At 41.4% G+C, this 22,169-nt stretch overlaps 1 protein-coding gene across 1 annotated transcript; it reads left to right on the top strand.

Annotated features, from left to right (window-relative positions):
• The first annotated feature begins 659 nt into the window (after window positions 1-659).
• MRPS14 (mitochondrial ribosomal protein S14) lies at window positions 660-20,153 on the top strand. The gene is made up of 3 exons (XM_061381731.1): window positions 660-765; window positions 12,792-12,950; window positions 19,794-20,153. Exons 1-3 carry the CDS (start codon window positions 721-723, stop codon window positions 19,974-19,976), a joined length of 387 nt encoding a protein of 128 aa, XP_061237715.1. The 5' UTR covers window positions 660-720; the 3' UTR covers window positions 19,977-20,153.
• The last annotated feature ends 2,016 nt before the right edge of the window (window positions 20,154-22,169 follow it).

Genomic DNA, 22,169 nt, shown 5'->3' with positions numbered 1-22,169 from the left:
AACATGAACTTAAAGTTCCTTGTACTACAGACTGAAAACAGCAATTTTAACAAAATGGCAAAGCTCCGTGCTACCCATCCCCCTGCTCCGGGGAGGGGGATGTTTTAAGTGCTTTTCACCTAAAGTTCTAATACACAATATACATATTTTAAAATATATATTTTAAGTCCTAGACATATACATGAACTACAGCATTGCCATTACCAACATGATTATAAGACCATTATAGCTGAGAGAAAAGAGAGATCTGCAAAATTTACACGAGGGACGAAGAAAGAAGAACTGGACAGAGAAAAACTGGCCTTAACCGTGGGCTTCTAGCAAGGAGCATCCTAAACTAATGGAGGATACAGGAGAAGCAGGTTGAGCGAGAATTTAGAGAAAGAGACATTGGTGACAATGAACAGATAGGTAAGAAAGGGTGGAAGAAAAGGAGGTGAATGAGGACAAACGTAATTTAAGAGGGTGTGTAAACTGCTCAAGAAGGGAGAAACAGGTGAAGAGCGTCGCAATCCACTATCAGTATCACAGCTAAGCTTCCAGATTGTTATTTTGCCCAAATTCCGTTGAATACCGCGAGAACGCTAATCCAATTAATTATCCCCTTCTTCCCGAACGCTAAAGACCCGCCCCCTGCGGCCCAGGTCCCGCCCCTCGTGTCCTCGCTGTCTGCGGCAGTGTTAATAAAGTTGCAGCGGTTTGACATTTGCGGTCAACAAGATGGCTACTTCCATGCTCGGATCTCTGCTGCGGATCGTCCGACAGGTCTGGCCCGCACCGTTATACCCTCCTCCCCTTCTCTGAACTTCCAAACCCAGAGGTCCTCCACTGTTCTGCCACCAGGAGCGCCCAGTGCAGACCTGTTCCAGGGTTCTCTCTCTCTCCACTTCCTTCCTCCTACTTGATTCCGGGGAGGGCCGAGCTGCAAATGTAAATTGGGTTATTTGTAAACTTAGAGCTGACTGGCGTTGAAAGCCTGCAGACGGACTCCACTTTACGAGTGTAGGTGGAGACAGAAGGTGTCTGAAGAATGAGGCCCCCCAAACCTCCCAAAGTTAAAAGAAAGCCGAGCAAAGGAGACTTGAACAGAGGGAGGGAGGTGGTGGCCTGGAAGCACTCCAGGAGCAGCGAGTGGGGAACTCTGGTTAAAGTCAATTAAAAGAGGGCTGAGAATTGCTTGTTTGGTTTGCGTGCGTGCCTGCTCAGTCGCTTCCGACTCTTTGCGACTCCGTACACTGTAGCCTCTGTCCATTGGATTCTCCAGGCAAGAATACTGGAGTGGGTTGCCGCGCCCTCCTCCAGGAGACCTTCCCGACCCGGGAATCAAACTGGCGTCTCTTGGGACTCCTTCATTGGCAGGCGGATTCTTTACCACTGCGGCACCTGATAGCCCCTCTGTTGGGTTTAGCAGCGTGGAAATTGTTGGAACCTGCAGCATAGCAGTTTCGATGGTGTGGTGGGGGTGAAAGTATTAGAGACAGAATGGGAGGAAAGAAATACATTCTGTCTTTCCTGCAAACTACAGACTACACACATAGACGAACCTTTGAAGACGTTTTGCTGCAAAAAGGAGCAAAAAATTGGGTCAATAGCTGAAGAGGAGGTGGGTTAAGAGTGGGTGTTTTGTGGTATTTTTTATTTTTAGCGTGACAGAAGTCAGTGCGTGTTTTTGTGTCAAAGGGAAAGATTCTGTAGAGGGGGGAAAATAGATAATGTAGGAGAGGGAAGAATTGCTGAAGCTGTAGCTTGTGTAGGCAAGAGGTGATGAGTTTAGTGTTAGATTATTTGGTCTTCAGAACATGAACAGTTACTCCGTAATGGCGTTGTCCAATAGAAATAAAATACCAACCACATTTGTAACTTACAGTTTTCGAGTAGCCACATTTAAAAAAGTAATTAGCAGATGAAATTAATTTTATTAAAATATTTTAAATATGTTTATCAAAAATATTGTATTTCAACATGTAATCTATAAATGTTATGTGTGAGATCTTGCATTCTTTTTTTAATGCTAAATCTTCAAAATCAGGTTTGTATTTTACACTTAAGAGTACATCTTAGTTTGGATTCTAAATTTTTCACGATTAAGATGGAAAGTGTAGTCCTATCAAAACTAAAACTTTTTAGTGTTTGCCTTGCTTAAGTTTAGATTTTTTCATTAATTAAAATTAAATAAAATTTAGAATTGCATTCTTCTAGTTACTTTTCAAGGGCTCACTAGTCATGTGCGGTTAGTGGCTACTGTATTAGAGCAGATCTTTAATAGTAGGAGGGAATGTAGTTTATATGATTGCAGATGCTTTTTAAATTTATTTTGTTGAAGTCTAGTTTACAATGTTATGTTAATTTATTAACATAAGTGATTCAGTTGCACATATTTTTTGATATTCTTTTCCATTATGGTTTATTACAGGATATTGAATTTAGTTCCCTGTGCTATACAGTAGGACCTTGTTGTTTTTTCATTCTATATATATATATACAATAGTTTGCATCTGCCAATCCCAAAGGCCTTATCCAGCCCTTCCCCATGCCTCCTCCCCCTTGGCAACCACAAGTCTATTCTATATATCTGATTATAGATGCTTTTGATTTCATAATTGAAGAGAAAGTGAAGTCATCAGCTAAACATGGGGATGTGGGAGCAGGTGTCAGGGATTTAAAGAAAGAAGAGATGGTGTAAAATAGTCAAAGTACATCAGAAGAATAGTGGCAAGGATTAGAGCCAATAAGGTGAAGTGAAAGAGGGATCAGGGAGTGGAGGGTGTATGAAAGACAGTATTATGTTTACAGACCATGGAATTCAGGTGGCTCAGACTGTAAAGAAACTGTGTGCATTGTGGGAGACCTGAGTTTGATCCCTGGGTCGGGAAGATCCCCTGGAGGAGGGCATGGCAACCCATTCCAGTATTCTTGCCTGGAGAATCCCCATGGACAGAGCAGCCCGGCGGGCTACAGTCCATGGGGTGGCAAAGAGTCGGACACGACTGAGCGACTAAGGACACAAGCAGGAGATAGGAATTCGAAGCTGAGAGGTGAAAAGCTGGTAGGAGCAACGGATTAAAAGTTCCAGAGGGCTTGTTATTAGGCTGTTAGAAGAAACATGCTGGAAAGAAGTGATAGAGTATGAGATACACACAGTTGGATAATAGAAAACTTTCACCTCCTGGGAATAAAAGAGGTCCAGCATGGAAGAAAATAGGGAAAGAGGAGTGGAGGACAAAACGCCTGGAGGAAAAGAGTTCGAGGAATGGAGAGATCGGGGTATAATTTCACTTGTGTGAGATCACCAGGAATTAAGACAGAAGGAGTGACAGCCAGGATTGACAGTGAAAAATGAACGGGAATGGTGGGGGCTGTGGTAGATGACTGCAGTGGTGGACGTGTAACCCCGTGGCACAAGAGTCACAGCTTCCTCTCAGGAAGGAGGGACAGTCTGCAAGCTGCAGTAAAGAGCAAGAAAGCTTCCTCCCAGTCATGGGAGAAAAAGAGCTATAGGGGAAAGTATTGAGCAAATATCTGGAGGAGTTGTTAAGAGAAGTCGAGGATTTAGAAGATACTGATGGTGGTAGACCATGAGTTGAAGAAAAGCCAATGGAATAGTTTTAGGTGAAGAGGGGTGAGAGAGAGGGGTAGGTTAGGATATGTACAGAACAGAATAGAAGCAATCTTAACATGTAAAGCACTGTTATAAACTGGCAAGAAAATACAACATAATAGAAATGTGGGCAAAGGACATAAACTATTACAGAAGAGATTAAGAGACCAGTAAATGTTTATTTTAAAAGTGTATTGCCTTTATAGTCATAAAAAAAAAAGTTGTACAGAAAGAATAAAAAGTTCCTTGTTTCTTCTTAAATAAATAGAAACGTGTTAGGAGATGATAGAACACTGATTAGGGATAGTCTGGAAAAGAAGGGGAAAATATTTCATTTTGGTTTCTAATTCTCTTTTGCTTTTAGTTTCATAGGTAACAGCAGACACTGCACTGCCCCTTCAGGTGAATTGTTTCTTTCAGCTGGAATGACCTCCTTGAACCTTACCACTCTAATCTTGTCCATTTCCTCATTTGGTTTGGAAAAACTTCACCTTCTCTGCCTTCCCCCGCTTCCTAACTGTATCAGAATTCTGTCAGTCCTTCCAAGCCTTGCCTGAGCCCTCTTTCCATGACGCTTATTTCCAGCCACTGTGACCATGGTACTCATTTGACTCAGTCATGAATGAAATTTCAATATCGATTTGATACATGCTGTCTTATTTCTAAAAGATGATTTTAGAGTTGTATTTCCCCTTGAGACTTTGAGCATTGAAGGCAGTTTATCTTTTGTTGACAGGTTGAAAAAAGGTTATCTTTCTAGTCTAGTAGTCTCATTTTCAGCTTTATGTTCTGTATCATGCTGTACATGTGTTTTTTCTAAAACAGCAGTTATAAGAAGCCATCATCATCTTCCATAGCTGTAATTTAATGAACATATAATATCTGCTCTGGTTTGGGAAAGACTTGAGTTCCTAACGGCCTGCACTCCAAGTGTACTGTTAGAACTGTTGGCTATCACCACGTAAACACGCGACAACGAGGACCCTCTGTCTTGTTACTGGACAACTCATGCTAAGAAATGGGTTTTGAGTGACAATTGCAAAGTACCCATTGACCCAGCAGTTCTGCTTCCAGGACTTTACCCTGCTGATATATATAAACACATATGAAATTATTTACATAAGACATTTTTCATTGTAGCATTGTTTATAATGATAACTGGTCAGGTATGGTCTAGTTGTCCACCAGTAGGTCTCAGGATAATAAATCATGATGCATCTGTGGGGAGGAAAAGAGTTCTCAGCTGGAGCCCTTGTGTCAATAGCAAGGGAAAAGCATACAAATTTGTAAGTTTTACCCAACACAGGAGTTTTCATAAGGGAAGAAGAACCAAAGGAGTTAAACCTAAGTGGGTTTTGTGCTAGGGTTAATGAAGCCTGGTAAGTCATGGGAAAATGTGGTAAGACTAAAGGCATGAGCTATGTATAGAAAACTAAAGGAAACTTAGCATGGCCAGTTATTTAGATTCTTCTCAGTGTTCCTCAGGCTCCAGAGATAAGCATGCTTCTTTTATGCCCTGGGTATACGGAGGGACCCTCTCATTTGAGCGTCTTATGACCTGTTTCAGGGGAAGGTCAGAAAGTCCTTCTTGCACCTGCTGTTTCTCAGATTCCTTTTGCTTGAAATAAACAGTATGCCAGAGAAGCCCTATTTTGAGATAGTATCTCCTGAACCTGGTCACTTCCATATAGTGGAATATTATGCAACCTAAAACAATGTGGAAGCTTTTAAACATGGATATAGAAAGAGCTCTAAAATCTATTGTTAAATGTGAAAAAAACGGGTAGGAGAAGAAACATGGGAGAGGGAGTACGTACGTGTATTTTATAGGCAAAAATCTCTGGAAGGCTACAGAAAAGAAATTAGTAACTGGGTACCTCTGGGGTGGGGGTATGGTCACTGGGCAGATAAGCGACGAGGTGGGAGGATGAATCCGCTTTGTGTCTTTTTTAATTTTTTTTATTGAACTGTAGTTGATTTACAGTATGCTTATATTTGGTGCTGTGTGTGTGTTCTTAATTCTTTTCCATTATAGGTTATTACAAGTTACTGAATATAGTTGCCTGTTCAGTTCAGTTCAGTCGCTCAGTCATGTCCGACTCTTTGCGACCCCATGAATTGCAGCAGGCCAGGCCTCCTTGTCCATCACCAACTCCCGGAGTTCACTCAGACTCATGTCCATCGAGTCAGTGATGCCATCCAGCCATCTCATCCTCTGTTGTCCCCTTCTCCTCTGTTGTCCCCTTCTCCTCCTGCCCCCAATCCCTCCCAGCATCAAAGTCTTTTCCAGTGAGTCAACTCTTGGTATAAGGTGGCCAAAGTACTGGAGTTTCAGCTTTAGCATCATTCCTTCCAAAGAAATCCCAGGACTGATCCCTTCAGAATGGACTGGTTGGATCTCCTTGCAGTCCAAGGGACTCTCAAGAGTCTTCTCCAACACCACAGTTCAAAAGCATCAATTCTTCGGCGTTCAGCCTTCTTCACAGTCCAATTCTCACATCCATATGTGACCACAGGAAAAACCATAGCCTTGACTAGACAGACCTTTGTTGGCAAAGTAATGTCTCTGCTTTTGAATATGCTATCTAGGTTGGTCATAACTTTGCTTCCAAGGAGTAAGCGTCTTTTAATTTCATGCCTGCAGTCACCATCTGCAGTGATTTTGGAGCCCAGAAAAATAAAGTCTGACACTGTTTCTACTGGTTCCCCACCTATTTCCCATGAAGTGATGGGACCAGATGCCATGATCTTCGTTTTCTCAATGTTGAGCTTTAAGCCAACTTTTTCACTCTCCACTTGCACTTTCATCAAGGGGCTTTTTAGTTCCTCTTCACTTTCTGCCATAAGGGTGCTGTCATCTGCATATCTGAGGTGATTGATATTTCTCCTGGCAATCTTGATTCCAGCTTGTGTTTATTCCAGTCCAGCATTTCTCTTGATGTACTCTGCATATAAGTTAAATAAGCAGGGTGACAATATACAGCCTTGACATACTCCTTTTCCTATTTGGAACCAGTCTGTTGTTCCATGTCCAGTTCTAACTGTTGCTTCCTGACCTGCATACAGATTTCTCAAGAGGCAGGTCAGGTGGTCTGGTATTCCCATCTCTTTCAGAATTTTCCACAGTTTATTGTGATCCACACAGTCAAAGTTTTTGGCATAGTCAATAAAGCAGAAATAGATGTTTTTCTGGAACTCTCTTGCTTTTTCCATGATCCAGCAGATGTTGGCAATTTGATCTCTGGTTCCTCTGCCTTTTCTAAAACCAGCTTGAACATCAGGAAGTTCACGGTTCACGTATTGCTGAAGCCTGGCTTGGATAATTTTGAGGATTACTTTACTAGCGTGTGAGATGAGTGCAATTGTGCAGTAGTTTGAGCATTCTTTGGCATTGCCTTTCTTTGGGATTGGAATGAAAGCAAAGACCACAGGACTGGAAAAGGTCAGTTGAGTTTTCCAAATTTGCTGGCATATTGAGTGCAGCACTTTCACAGCATCATCTTTCAGGATTTGAAATAGCTCAACTGGAATTCCATCACCTCCACTAGCTTTGTTCGTAGTGATGCTTTCTAAGGCCCACTTGACTTCACATTCCAGGATGTCTGGCTCTAGGTCAGTGATCACACCATCATGATTATCTGGGTCATGAAGATCTTATTTGTACAGTTCTTCTATGTATTCTTGCCACCTCTTCTTGATATCTTCTGCTTCTGTTAGGTCCGTACCTTTTCTGTCCTTTATTGAGCCCATCTTTGCATGAAATGTTCCCTTGGTATCTCTAATTTTCTTGAAGAGATCTCTAGTCTTTCCCATTCTGTTGTTTTTCTCTATTTCTTTGCATTGATCTCTGAAGAAGGCTTTCTTATCTCTTCTTGCTGTTCTTTGGAACTCTGCGTTCAGATACTTATATCTTTCCTTTTCTCCTTTGCTTTTTGCTTCTCTTCTTTTCACAGCTATTTCTAAAGCCTCCCCAGACAGCCATTTTGCTTTTTTGCATTTCTTTTCCATGGGGATGGTCTTGAGCCCTGTCTCCTGTACAGTGTCACGAACCTCATTCCATAGTTCATCAGGCACTCTTATCTGTCATATCTAGGCCCTTAAATCTATTTCTCACTTCCACTGTATAATCATAAGGGATTTGATTTAGGTCATACCTGAATGGTCTAGTGGTTTTCCCTACTTTCTTCAATTTAAGTCTGAATTTGGCAATAAGGAGTTCATGATCTGAGCCACAGTCAACTCCTGGTCTTGTTTTTGTTGACTGTATAGAGCTTCTCCATCTTTGGCTGCAAAGAATATAATCAGTCTGATTTCGGTGTTGACCATCTGGTGATGTCCATGTGTAGAGTCTTCTCTTGTGTTGTTGGAAGAGGGTGCTTGTTATGACCAGTGCATTTTCTTGGCAAAACTCTATTAGTCTTTGCCCTGCTTCATTCCGTATTCCAAGGCCAAATTTGCCTGTTACTCCAGGTGTTTCTTGACTTCCTACTTTTGCATTCCAGTCCCCTATAATGAAAAGGACATCTTTTTTGGGTGTTAGTTCTAAAAGGTCTTGCAGGTCTTCATAGAACCGTTCAACTTCAGCTTCTTCAGCATTACTGGTTGGGGCATAGACTTGGATTACTGTGATGTTGAATGGTTTGCCTTGGAAACGAACAGAGATCATTCTGTCATTTTTGAGATTGCATCCAAGTACTGCATTTCGGACTCTCTTGTTGACCATGAGGGCTACTCCATTTCTTCTGAGGGATTCCTACCCGCATTAGTAGATATAATGGTCATCTGAGTTAAATTCACCCATTCCAGTCCATTTCAGTTCGCTGATTCCTAGAATGTCGACATTCACTCTTGCCATCTCTTGTTTGACCACTTCCAATTTGCCTTGATTCATGGACCTGACATTCCAGGTTCCTATGCAATATTGCTCTTTACAGCATCGGACCTTGCTTCTATCACCAGTCACATCCACAGCTGGGTATTCTTTTGGCTTTTGCTCCATCCCTTCATTCTTTCTGGAGTTATTTCTCCACTGATCTCCAGTAGCATATTGGGCACCTACTGACCTGGGGAGTTCCTCTTTCAGTATCCTATCATTTTGCCTTTTCATACTGTTCATGGGGTTCTCAAGGCAAGAATACTGAAGTGGTTTGCCATTCCCTTCTCCAGTGGACCACATTCTGTCAGATCTCTCCACCATGACCTGCCCGTCTTGGGTCGCCCCACGGGCATGGCTTAGTTTCATTGAGTTAGACAAGGCTGTGGTCCTAGTGTGATTAGATTGACTAGTTTTCTGTGAGTATGGTTTCAGTGTATCTGCCCTCTGATGCACTCTTGCAACACCTACCATCTTACTTGGGTTTCTCTTACCTTGGGCATGGGGTATCTCTTCACGGCTGCTCCAGCAAAGCTCAGCTGCTGCTCCTTACCTTGGATGAGGGGTATCTCCTCACCGCCGCCCTTCCTGACCTTCAACGTGGGATAGCTTCTCTAGGCCCTCCTGCGCCTGCGCAGCCACCATTCCTTGGGCGTCGGGTTGGTCCTCCAGGCCGCTGACCTTGGCCTCGGGCGTGAGGTTGGTCCTCCCAGCTGCCGCCCCTGGCCTCAGACGGGATAGCTCTTCCCGGCTGCTGCCCCTTGCCTCGGGTGTGGGGGCGTGGGGTCGCTCCTCTCAGCCGCCGCCCCTGACCTCGGATGCGGGGGTAGCTCCTCCCGGCCGCCGCCCCTAATTCTTATTGTTTATTTTATACATGCTAATGTGTATCTGTTAATCCCACACTCTCCAATTTATCTGTTCTTCCCCCCTTCCACTCTGATGATCGTAAGTTTGTTTTCTATATCTGTGAGTCCATTTCTATTTTGTAAATAAGTTCATTTGTATCATTTTTTAAAAATTCCATTTATGTGATATCATGAGTCTTTGATTTGCTTCCCTTAATATAATCTCTAGATCCATCCATGTTGCTGCAAATGGCCTTGTTTCATTTTTTATGGCTGAGTAATATTCCATGGTGTGTGTATATACCCCACATCTTTATTATACATCTGTGATTGACACTTAGGTTGTGTCCATATCCTGGCTATTGTAAATAGTGCGGCAGTGAACACTGGGGTGGATGTATCTTTCTGAATTAGGGTTTTCTTCAGGTATATGCCCTGGAGTGGAATTGCTGGATCGTATTGCTGGTAATTCTGTTTTTAGATTTTTAAGGAAACTTCATGCTGTTCTCCATAGTGGCTGTACCAGTTTACATTCTGACCCAGCAGTATAGGATGGTTTCCTTTTCTCCACATTCTCGCCAGCATTTACTATTTGTAGGCTTCTTGATGATGGCCATCCTGACTGGTATCAGGTGATAACTGATTGTAGTTTTGATTTGCATTTCTCTGAGAATTAATCATGTTGAGCTTCTTTTTGTGTGCTTTTTGGCCATCTGCATGTCTTCTTTGGAGAAATGTACATTTAAATCTTTTGCCCATTTTTTAATTGGGTTGTTAGTTTTCATGTTAGTGAGCTGCATGTGCTGTTTGTGTATTTTGGAAATCAAGCCCTTGTCAGTAACATCACTTGTGAATGTTTTCTCCCAGTCCATGAGTTGTCTTTTCATTTTGTTTATAGGTTTCCTTTGTTGTGCAAAACTTTATAAGTTTGACTTGGTTCCATTTGTTTAGTTTTGTTTTTATTTCCATTATTCTAGGAGATGGGTCCAAAAACACATTGCTGCAATTTATGTCAAAGACTGTTCTGCCTGTTTTCTTCTAGGAAAATGTAGCAGTGCACTTTTCCCAGGACCATTTCCTGGATGGATTGTCTTTTCTCCATTGTATATTCTTTGTTGTAGATGAATTCACCCTAGTGCAGGGATTTATTGCTGGACTTTCTGTCCTGTTCTGTTAATCTGTTTTTGTGCCAGGACCATATTCTGTTGATTACTGTAGCTTTGCAGTATTGTCAGCAGCCAAGGAGCCTGATTTCCTCTATCTCCATTTTTCTTTCTTAAGATTACTTTGGCTATTCCGTCTTTTATAATTCCATACAAATAAAAAAAAATTTGTTTTAGTTTGTAAAAAATACCACTCATAATTTGATAGGGGTTGCATTGAGTCTATAGATTGCCTGGGGTAGTATTGGTGATTTTCAAAATAAAATTGGTAATTTTCACAATATTGATTCTTCCAATCCAAGAACATGGTATATATTTCCATGTGTTGTGCCTTATTTCATCAGGGTCTTACAGTTTTTGGAGTACGGGTTTTTGCCTCTTTTGGTAGGTTTTATTGTTGTTGCTAAGTTGTGTCCAACCCTTTTGAGATCCCATGGACTGTAGCCCACCAGGCTCCTCTGTCCATGGGATTTCCCAGGCAAGAATACTGGAGTGGGATGCCGTTTCCTTCTCCAGAGGATCTTCCTGATGGTGGAATTGAACCCATGTCTCCTGCATTGGCAGGTAGGTTCTTTACCACCGAGTCACCAGGGAAGCCCTCGGTAGATTTGAAGTGAACTGAAAGTGGCTCAGTTGTGTCCGACTCTTCGTGACCCCATGAACTATACAGTCCGTGGACTTCTTCAGGCCAGAATACTGGAGTGGGTAGCCTGTCCCTTCTCCAGGGCATCTTCCAAACCCAGGGATCGAACCCAGGTCTCTCACATTGCAGGCAGAGTCTTTACTATCTGAGCCACAAGGGTGGCATTTTATTCTTTTTGATGCAATGATAAATGGGGTTGTTTTCTTAATTCTCCTCCAGATTTTTTGTAGTTAGTGTAGAGAAATGCAACAGATTTCTGTGTATTAATTTTCTATCCTGCAGCTTTATCTAGTTCATTGAGCCATAGTAGCTTTCTAGTGGCATCTTTATGATTTTCTATATATAATACCTAGATTGGTCATAACTTTCCTTCCAAGGAGTAAGCGTCTTTTAATTTCATGGCTGCAGTCACCATCTGCAGTGATTTTAGAGCCCCCAAAATAAAGTCTGACACTGTTTCCACTGTTTCCCCATCTATTTCCCATGAAGTGATGGGACCAGATGCCATGATCTTCGTTTTCTGAATGTTGAGCTTTAAGCCAACTTTTTCACTCTCCTCTTTCACTTTCATCAAGAGGCTTTTTAGTTCCTCTTCACTTTCTGCCATAAGGGTGCTGTCATCTGCATATCTGAGGTGATTGATATTTCTCCCGGCAATCTTGATTCCAGCTTGTGCTTCTTGCAAGCCCAGCGTTTCTCATGATGTACTCTGCACATACGTTAAATAAGCAGGGTGACAACATACAGCCTTGATGTACTCCTTTTCCTATTTGGAACCAGTCTGTTGTTCCATGTCCAGTTCTAACTGTTGCTTCCTGACCTGCATACAGATTTCTCAAGAGGCAGGTCAGGGGGTCTGGTATTCCCATCTCTTTTAGAATTTTCCACAGTTTATTGTTATCCACACAGTCAAAGGCTTTGGCATAGTCAATAAAGCAGAAATAGATGTTTTTCTGGAACTCTCTTGCTTTTTCCATGATCCCGCAGATATTGGCAATTTGGTCTCTGGTTCCTCTGCCTTTTCTAAAACTAGCTTGAACATCAGGAAGTTCACGGTTCACATATTGCTGAAGCCTGGCTTGGAGAATTTGAGCATTACTTTACTAGCATGTGAGATATCCTTCATTTTGGTTATTGCATTCTTTAATTCTGTTTCATTGTTCTTTGTATTTTCTAATTCTTTTTTGAAAGCTTATAATTTCTTGCTCTCTGCATCTGTGCTCCTGCCAAGTCCTTTGATCGTCTTTACAGTCATTACTCTGAAGTGTTTCTTGGGTAGACTGCCTACCTCCACATCACTTAGTTTTTCTTACGAGGTTTTATCTTGTTCCTTCACCTTATATATATTTCTCTGTCACCTCATTTTATCTCAAGTGCTGTTTGTATTTTATGTATGTGGTAGGTTGGTTACGCTTCTCAACTTTAGAGAAGTGTTCCTCTGTGGGAGACATCCTTTTGCATCCCAGCAGTGTCCACCCACCGAGGGCCAGGGGCCAGGTAGTCCCAGGGTAGTGTCTGGCCTGAATTTGCAGATTATTGTGTGGGTTGCGGAACAGTGGTTTTCTCTCTTTGAGAGGCTGGTCACTGTCCCCTGGTGGGTGGAGTTGGGTTTTGATCCTCTGGCAACCCTGGGTCTGACTCTCCTTCACTTATTCCTTGTCTCTTTTAGGTGGTTCCTTCATCAGCTTCAGGCCAAGCTCGAAGTTACTATGTCGACTGGAGAATGTTGCGTGATGTAAAGAGAAGAAAAATGGCCTACGAGTATGCAGATGAGAGGCTACGGATCAATTCTCTCAGGAAGAATACTATTCTTCCAAAACACCTTCAGGTTAGCTAATTAAGATGAGTATCTGCCAGAAAATCGTTAACTCAAATCACTTCATACTGTTGAAACTTAGTATACTTTGTGGAGACTAGAATCTCGTTTTCTTGGTCAACATAAACAAATACCATTGAAACTTTTGATTAGTTTCAAATAAAAAAATTATTCATTCTTAACTAGCCTTTCAACCATTTCATTAGGTGATACTTAGAAAGTACTGAGGCATGGTGACCACACAGAAATTGGAGTTATTTGACCTATAGTGTCTCTCCAGTTCATCCCAGTCTTTCAGCGTGCCCAGCACATGACCTACACTATTCCTTATCCAAGGCCATCCCTAAGCCTGCTTCTGAATTTCTTTACCCATGAGGTGGCCTTCCATATAGGTTTGACTTCTTGTCATACTCTTTAACTTGAAAAAAAGAATGTCAGCTCAGGCTTCCTGAAGCATAAGTCCTGTGCCTAACTGTTAGCTAAAATACCTGCATTCAAGAGTCTTATCAGAGTCTATAACTCATACTCAAGGCCATTAAACTTATCAAAAGCTTAGAGTAAAAATTATTTCATTCATATAAATTTGGAGAATAATATACAGGTTTTTCATTATCATGGATTCTTTTTAAATCTTATCTAAATTCAGCCAGATAAGCAGAAAACTTAGAAAACTCAGCAGTGGCCACAGGACTGGAAACGGTCAGTTTTCATTCAAATCCCAAAGAAAGGCAATGCCAAAGAATGCTCAAACTTCTGCACAATTGCACTCATCTCACATGCTAGTAAAGTAATGCTCAAAATTATCCAAGCCAGGCTTCAGCAATACGTGAACCGTGAACTTCCTGATGTTCAAGCTGGTTTTAGAAAAGGCAGAGGAACCAGAGATCAAATTGCCAACATCTGCGGGATCATGGAAAAAGCAAGAGAGTTCCAGAAAAACATCTATTTCTGCTTTATTGACTATGCCAAAGCCTTTGACTGTGTGGATAACAATAAACTGTGGAAAATTCTAAAAGAGATGGGAATACCAGACCCCCTGACCTGCCTCTTGAGAAATCTGTATGCAGGTCAGGAAGCAACAGTTAGAACTGGACATGGAACAACAGACTGGTTCCAAATAGGAAAAGGAGTACATCAAGGCTGTATATTGTCACCCTGCTTATTTAACTTATATGCAGAGTACATCATGAGAAACACTGGGCTGGAAGAAACACAAGCTGGAATCAAGATTGCCGGGAGAAATATCAATCACCTCAGATATGCAGATGACAGCACCCTTATGGCAGAAAGTGAAGAGGAACTAAAAAGCCTCTTGATGAAAGTGAAAGAGGAGAGTGAAAAAGTTGGCTTAAAGCTCAACATTCAGAAAACTAAGATCATGGCATCTGGTCCCATCACTTCATGGGAAATAGATGGGGAACCAGTGGAAACAGTGTCAGACTTTATTTTTGGGGGCTCTAAAATCACTGCAGATGGTGACTGCAGGCATGAAATTAAAAGACGCTTACTCCTTGGAAGGGAAGTTATGACCAACCTAGATAGCATATTCAAAAGCAGAGACATTACTTTGCCAACAAAGGTCCGTCTAGTCAAGGCTATGGTTTTTCCTGAGGTCATGTATGGATGTGAGAGTTGGACTGTGAAGAAAGCTGAGTGCCGAAGAATTGATGCTTTTGAACTGTGGTGTTGGAGAAGACTTGAGAGTCCTTGGACTGCAAGGAGATCCCACCAGTCCATTCTGAAGGAGATCAACCCTGGGATTTCTTTGGAAGGAATAATGCTAAAGCTGAAACTCCAGTACTTTGGCCACCTCATGTGAAGAGTTGACTCATTGGAAAAGACTCTGATGCTGGGAGGGATTGGGGGCAGGAGGAGAAGGGGATGACAGAGGATGAGATGGCTGAATGGCATCACTGACTCGATGGACGTGAGTCTGAGTGAACTCTGGGAGTTGGTGATGGACAGGAAGGCCTGGTGTGCTGCAATTCATGGGGTTGCAAAGAGTCGGAAACAACGAGCAACTGAACTGAACTGAAGCAGAGAACGGAGTGCCTTGGACCACTCTGTTATAGCTTTTATTGTAATGACATTAAGTTACTTGCCTATATTTAGGCAGTAATAAGAAGTGGCTCCTGAGAAACAAAGCTTAAGATGTTAGGGAGGACAAATTTATGAAGACCTCCATGAAGAGTCTCTTTTTTGAGAACCATCAATAGCTGTGCAGAGCTTCTCTTAATCCTTGGAACTTACATGGCTCTTTCTTGCCTGCCAACTAGCTTACAAGGTGAATTTCTGTCCCAGTGCTAATGAATTTATAGGCTCTCACAGAATGCTCTTTTGTTTCATTTTCCCTTTGCCTAGTTTCCTCATTTGTACACTGCCTTAAACCTTTTATGTTCATATGTACGTAAACAATTTGTAGCTGTTCTTCATGTTCCGTCTCCATAAAACTTTACTTCATTTCACCAGCCCAATCATTTCTCCTGTTCAGTTCCTTTTGTAGCTCTTACTATTTACCATTCATTGACTTAATCATGTTTCATATAATTTTATCATTCTTTCTTTTTTTTTTTTAAAGTATATCACTTCATTTATTTTCGTCTTTGATTTTTCTCCGTCAGTGTTTTGTAATTTTTATTTGTCAGTATTTCTTAATAGCAACATATGTGTGAGCTTCTGGAGGTCAGGAACTACTCTTAATGTTTAATAATTAATATAAACTTGTTTAATAATTAATATAAAAGTGAAAGTGAAGTCACTCAGTCATGTCCAGCTCTTTGTGACCCCATAGACTGCAGTCCACCAGACTCCTCTGTCCATGGGGATTCTCCAGGCAAGAATGCTGGAGTGGGTTCCCAGGCCCTTCTCCAATGGATCTTCCCCACCCATGCATCAAACCCAGGTCTCATGCATTGTAGGTGGATTCTTTACCTGCTCTGAGCTACCAGGGAAGCCCAATATAAACTGAGCGGATTTCATATACATTTTCTCATTTATGTGGTTTTAATATGTTAGAGTAATTATTTTGCTTCCATCATAGTTTAGTAAGGGTCTAATCCCACACAAACACATGCACAATACACATACATTTAAGCACAAACATAAGAATAAATCTGTCCTGACAAAACCTTAGTGCTGGCTACTGCAGTAATCTATGTTTTCCCCCCGAACCGTTTTTGCCCTTACCATATTTTTTTCCTTACATTGCAAATGATGTTTTAAAAATGTAAATCTCACCTGATCACTTGTCTTTGCATCTCCAGCAGTCAGAATCTTTACTGTTGATGTCAAGGCTCTGTGTGCGCCTATGCTTCCTCCTTTTCATCTTCATGTCAAACATTTCCTTCTACTTGGCCTTCTGAGGTTTCACACTTGCATACTTCAAAAATGTTATGGGAAATAACCTAATACCTCAAGGGACTAGAAAAACAGATAAGCCCAAAATTAGCAGAATCCAAGATTGGAACAGAAATAAATGAAAATAGAAACCAGAAAAACAGTAAAGATATGTGAAACTAAGAGCTGATTTTTTGGAAAAGATAAAATTGATGAGCGTTTAGCTAGACTAACATAGTAAAAGAGAAGATTCAAATAAAATCAGCAACAAAAGAGGAAATATTACAACTGATACCAAAGAAATACAGAGAATCATAACGAATTGATAAGAACAACTGTAGGCCAACAAACTGGCTAACCTAGAAGAAATGGATAAATTCCTAGAAACATAAAACCTATGAAGACTGAATTATGAATAAATAGAAAATCTGAAGTGACCAATGATGAGTAAGGAGATTGAATCAGTAATCAGAAAAAAGTGCAGGACCATATGCCTTCATGAATAAATTCTACCAGTCATTTAAAGAGCAACTAGTGCCAATTCCGGAGAAGGCAATGGCACCCCACTCCAGTACTCTTGCCTGGAAAATCCCATGGACAGAGGAGCCTGGTAGGCTGAAGTCCATGGGGTCACAGAGAGTTGGACTCGACTTAGTGACTTCACTTTCACTTTTCACTTTCATGCATTGGAGAAGGAAATGGCAACCCACTCCAGTGTTCTTGCCTGGAGAATCCCAGGGACGGGGAGCCTGGTGGGCTGCCGTCTATGGGGTCACACAGAGTCGGACAGGACTGAAGCGACTTAGCAGCAGCAGCAGCAGTGCCAATTCTTCTCAAACTCTTCGAAAAAATTGAGTAAGAGGGAAACAAACACTCCCAAAGTCATTTTATGAGCCCAGCATTGCCCTGATAGCAAAGCCAGATAAGGGCACTACAAAGAAAGAAAACTACAGGTCAGTATCCCTAATGAATAGAGATGGAAAAATTCCCTGTAAAATACCAGCAAACCAAATTCAGCAGCACATTAAAAGAAACATTTACCATAATCAAGATGCAAATAAGTAAGATATTCCATGTTCATAGGTTGGAAGAATTAATATTTTTAAAATGCCCATACTACACAAAGCCATCTGTAGAGTCTGTGCAATTCTTATCAAAATTCCAATAGCATTTTTTTCACAGAAATAGAAAAAAATAATCCTAAAATTTGTATGGAACTACAAAAGACCGTCAAAGAGTCAAGCAATCCTGAGAAAGAAGAACAAAGTTGGAGGCATCACATTTCCTGATTTACAAAGCTATAATATTCAAAACAGTATGGTAGTGGCATAAAAACAGACACATATACCAGTGGAACAGAAATGAGAACCTGGAAATAAATCCACAGATAAGTGGTCAACAAGTATTTGACAAGGGAGCCAAAATACTCAGTGGGTATTGTGGATAGCTTCTCTGTTAGTGGTGTTGGAGAAACTGGATACTCAGATGCAGAAGAGTAGAATCGGTCCCCTATCTTAACACCACTTACAGAAACTCAAAACGGCTTAGACTTAAAAGACAGAACTGAAAGTGTGAAACTGCTGGAAGAAAACAAGGGGTAAACGTTCCTTGACATTGATCTTTGCAGTGATTTTTTGTTTAGTTGTGACACCAAACGCGCAAGCGACAAAGAAAAGCAAGTGGACTACAGCGCACTGAAAGCAACAACATGGAAAGGCAGCCTACACAATGAGAGAAAATATTTGCAAGCCATGTGCCTGATAAAGAGTTTAATATCCCCGAAATATAAGGAAGTCATACAACTCAATAGCACCCCCCCAAAAAAAAAGTGATTAAAAAATAGCAGAGAACCCGAATAGACATTTTTCCAAAAGAGACACAAGTGACCAACAGGTACATGAAAAGATGCTCAACTAATCAGGGAAATGCAAACAAAAACTACAAAGAGCTATCACCTCACACCTGTCAGAATGGCTACTGTCCAAAAGATGAGATAAGTGTTGGTGAAGATGTGGAGAAAAGAACGCTGTGCACTGCTGGTAGTGTTGGTGAAGATGTGGAGAAAAGAACCCTGTGCACTGCTGGTGGGAATGTAAATTGGTACAACCACTGTGGAAAATAGTTTGGAGGCTCTTCAAAATAGTAACGATTAGAACTACCATGTATGATCCAGCAATTCCATTTCTGAGTATAAACCTGAAGGAAATGAAATCACTAGATAGAAATGAAGAGAGAGCTGCATCCCCGTGTTCACTCCAGTATTATCCACAGTAGCCAGGGCATGGACGCAGCCTGACTGTCCATCAGCGGGTGAACGAGCCATTCCAGGAATGTGATTTGCACGCACAGAGCGGCACAGAGTACGGTAGTGTGATACTGCATGTGTGCTCAGTCATGTTGACTTTGCAACCCCGCTGACTGTAGCCCACCAGGCTCCTCTGTCCATGGGATTCTCCAGCAAGAATACTGGAGCGGTTTGCCATGCCCTCCTAGGGATCTTCCCTACCCAGGGATTGAACCTGGGACTCCCACATGGCAGGCAGGTTCTTTACCACCTGAGCCACCTGGGAAGCCCAGAGTATGATACTATTTAGTCATTAAAAAAAGAAATCTTGCCCTTTGCAATAACACAGATGTACCTTGAGGGCATTATGCTAAGTGAAGTAAGTCAGAAAAACAAATACTGTATGATCTCACTTATATTTAAGAGTCTGAAAAACCAAATTCATAGAAAAAGTAGAATGGCGGTTACCAGAGCCTGGGGATTAGGGGAAATGGGGAGGTGCTGGCTAAAGGGTATAAACTTCCAGTTGTAAGGTGAGTAAGTTCTGGGGTTAAGTAAGTACAGTATTTGGACCATAGTTAGCAGTACTGTATTACATATTTGAAAGTTGCTTAAAGAGTAAATCTTCATGTTCTCTCACACACAGGGTAATTATGTGAGGTGATGGAGGTGTTAACCTTATTGTGGTAATTATTTTTCACAGTATATACATGTATCACAACATCACATTGTACGTCTTAAACTTACACAGTGTTATATATCGATTTTCTCAGTGAAGCTGGGAAAATCATTTGGGGAGACAACAGAAATGCATCCATGTATTTTCCAAAAGAGAAATGAGAACGTTAGCCAGGAGCTCAGTGACCGAAAGGAAGGAGAGGGAAGTCTTGGGTACAGATACTGTTTCTTAGTCTAGTTGCTGGTTACACAGCTGTTTTCTATTGGTGAAAGCTTTTTGAGCTTTACACTTAGTTTGTGGATTCTTGGTTATGTTTGTTAGGTTTCGATTTAATTTTGAAAAATTACATTGCGAGTATGTCAAACAATTCTGTCATGTTTCTTTCTGGCCTGTTTGTTTCTACTCAGTAAAATTCATCATGGTATCCAGGGCTCTTTTGCCAAACTTGGCTGCATTAATGAATCTAGCCTTTTGTGTTCTCCTCTGAGCATTGACTCATCATCTAGAATAAATAAAGGCGTGTGATCCGTGTAAATAACGTTGTGACTTCCCTTAGGAGGTGGCTGATGAAGAAATTGCTGCCCTTCCCCGGGATAGCTGCCCCGTTAGAATCAGAAATCGATGTGTCATGACGTCCCGTCCACGAGGCGTAAAGAGGCGCTGGAGGCTCAGCCGTATTGTCTTCCGTCACTTAGCTGATCATGGGCAACTGTCTGGGATCCAGCGAGCAATATGGTGATCAGCTCCAGAACCTACTGACCTTGCAGGAAAACCATTTAGGCAAGAAGAGACTTTTCTAATAGATAAAAGCCTGATTTTTATTTGAGTGTTCTGTCAATGAATAATATTTTTCTAAACATATTGTTCCCAAGCATAGTGCAAAGAGTAATAAAAAAAAAAGAAGTTTGTGAAAGTATGTTCTGTATGGTTGTCTTTTCCTTCAAGTTTAATCTTTTAGCAACATGTAAGTGTTCCTGAATTTTTTTAAAGAGCATTACTTCATCCAGCAGTATTGTCTTATTGTTCCTCCAGCTCGTTGACATGTAGCTCATGTATGGCAATTTTTAATCCTGGGCTGGCTACCCAGATCTGCACAGCTCACTTTACTTTTAGTTGATTGTAAAGACAGTACATTGGAAGGTAAATGTGATGTTCTGGATTATCTAACTAATGCTCAACCTCTGTGTGATGGCTCAGCCAAAAGAGAATCACTACTTGTTTTTGTGCTCCATCTTCAAGAGCCCTTAGAACAAAATGTGCCTCTTTAAGGCCTCAAAACCTATCCCAGGAGGAAAAGTCCTGCTGGAATGGTATGTATTTGCTGTATTCATATTTATTTCACCTGTAACAGAAATAAGTAAAGGGAGAAAAAGTTGTCTTTTGCTGTAACTCAGCCCAGTGTTAAAATACCCATGGGGTAGTACAGAAGCACCTACCTAACATCCGTCTAGAAGATGTTCCTGGAGCTGACACCTGAACTTAAATCAGGAGGCAAGGGATGAGATTGTCTGCAAAGAAAACAGTGAAAGCAAAGGCATCAAACAGTGAAACTGCGGTCACTTCAACATATCAGAGCTAAGAAGCACACAACAAAGGCTGTATCAAGGAAGGCATCGCATGTGAGGAGCTAAGACTTAAATACCAGCTGTCAGAGTTTTAAGCAAAGGAATGACAGCTGTGTGGTGGTGGGTGGCCATGAAAGGGAAAGACTACAAGCAAGATAGACAGCTAGGAGGATATCTTAATTGTTCAGGATGACAAGGGCCTGAACTAAGGTAGTAGAATTAGCAAAGTAGAAAAGGAGACAACTTTTTTATTTGGCTGCACCCTCTTCCAATAACACAAGACTCTACACATGGACATCACCAGATGGTTGATACCAAAATCAGATTGATTATATTCTTTGTAGCCAAAGATGTTCTATACAGTCAACAAAAACAAGACCTGGAGCTGACTGTGGCTCAGATCATGAACTCCTTACTGCCAAATTCAGACTTAAGTTGAAGAAAGTAGGGGAGACCACTAGACCATTCAGGTATGACCTAAATCAAATCTCTTATGATTATACAGTGGAAGTGAGAAATAGATTTAGGGGATTAGGTGCCTGTTAGAGTGCCTGAAGAACCACTGGAAGGAGGTTTGTGACACTGTACAGGAGGATGAAGAACGTCCCCAAGAAAAAGAAATGCAAAAAGGCAAAATGGTTGTCTGACGAGGCTTACAAATAGCTGAGAAAAGAAGAAACTTGAAAGGCAAAGGAGAAAAGGAAAGATATACCCATTTGAATGCAGAGTTCCAAAGAATAGCAAGGAGAGATGAGAAAGCCTTCCTCAGTTATCAGTGCAAAGAAATAGAGGAAAACAACAGAATGGGAAAGACTAGAGATCTCTTCAAGAAAATTAGAGATACCAAGGGAACATTTCATGCAAAGATGGGCTCAATAAAGGACACAAATGGTATGGACCTAACAGAAGCAGAAGATATTAAGAAGAGGTGGCAAGAATACACAGAAGAACTATACAAAAAAAGATCTTCGATGACCCAGATAACCATGATGGTGTGATCACTCACCTAGAGCCACTCACCTAGATCCTGGAATGCTAAGTCAAGGGGGCCTTAGGAACCATCACTATGAACAAAGCTAGTGGAAGTGATGGAATTCCAGTTGAGCTAGTTCAAATCCTAAAAGATGATGCTGTGAAAAGTGCTGCACTCAATACGCCAGCAAATTTGGAAAACTCAGCAGTGGCCACAGGAGTGGAAAAGGTCAGTTTTCATTCCAATCCCAAAGAAGGGCAATGCCAAAGAATGTTCAAACTACTGCACAACTGCACTCATCTCACACGCTAGCAAAGTAATGCTCAAAATTCTCCAGGCCAGGCTTCAACAGTATGTGAACTGTGAATTTCCAGATGTTCAAGCTGGATTTAGG

The sequence above is a fragment of the Bos javanicus genome, chromosome 16 (assembly GCF_032452875.1).
Source record: "Bos javanicus breed banteng chromosome 16, ARS-OSU_banteng_1.0, whole genome shotgun sequence".
NCBI classification, from domain to species: domain Eukaryota; kingdom Metazoa; phylum Chordata; class Mammalia; order Artiodactyla; family Bovidae; genus Bos; species Bos javanicus.
The sequence above is the reverse complement of the archived record's forward strand: the minus strand, read 5'-3'. Positions and strand labels throughout refer to the sequence as shown.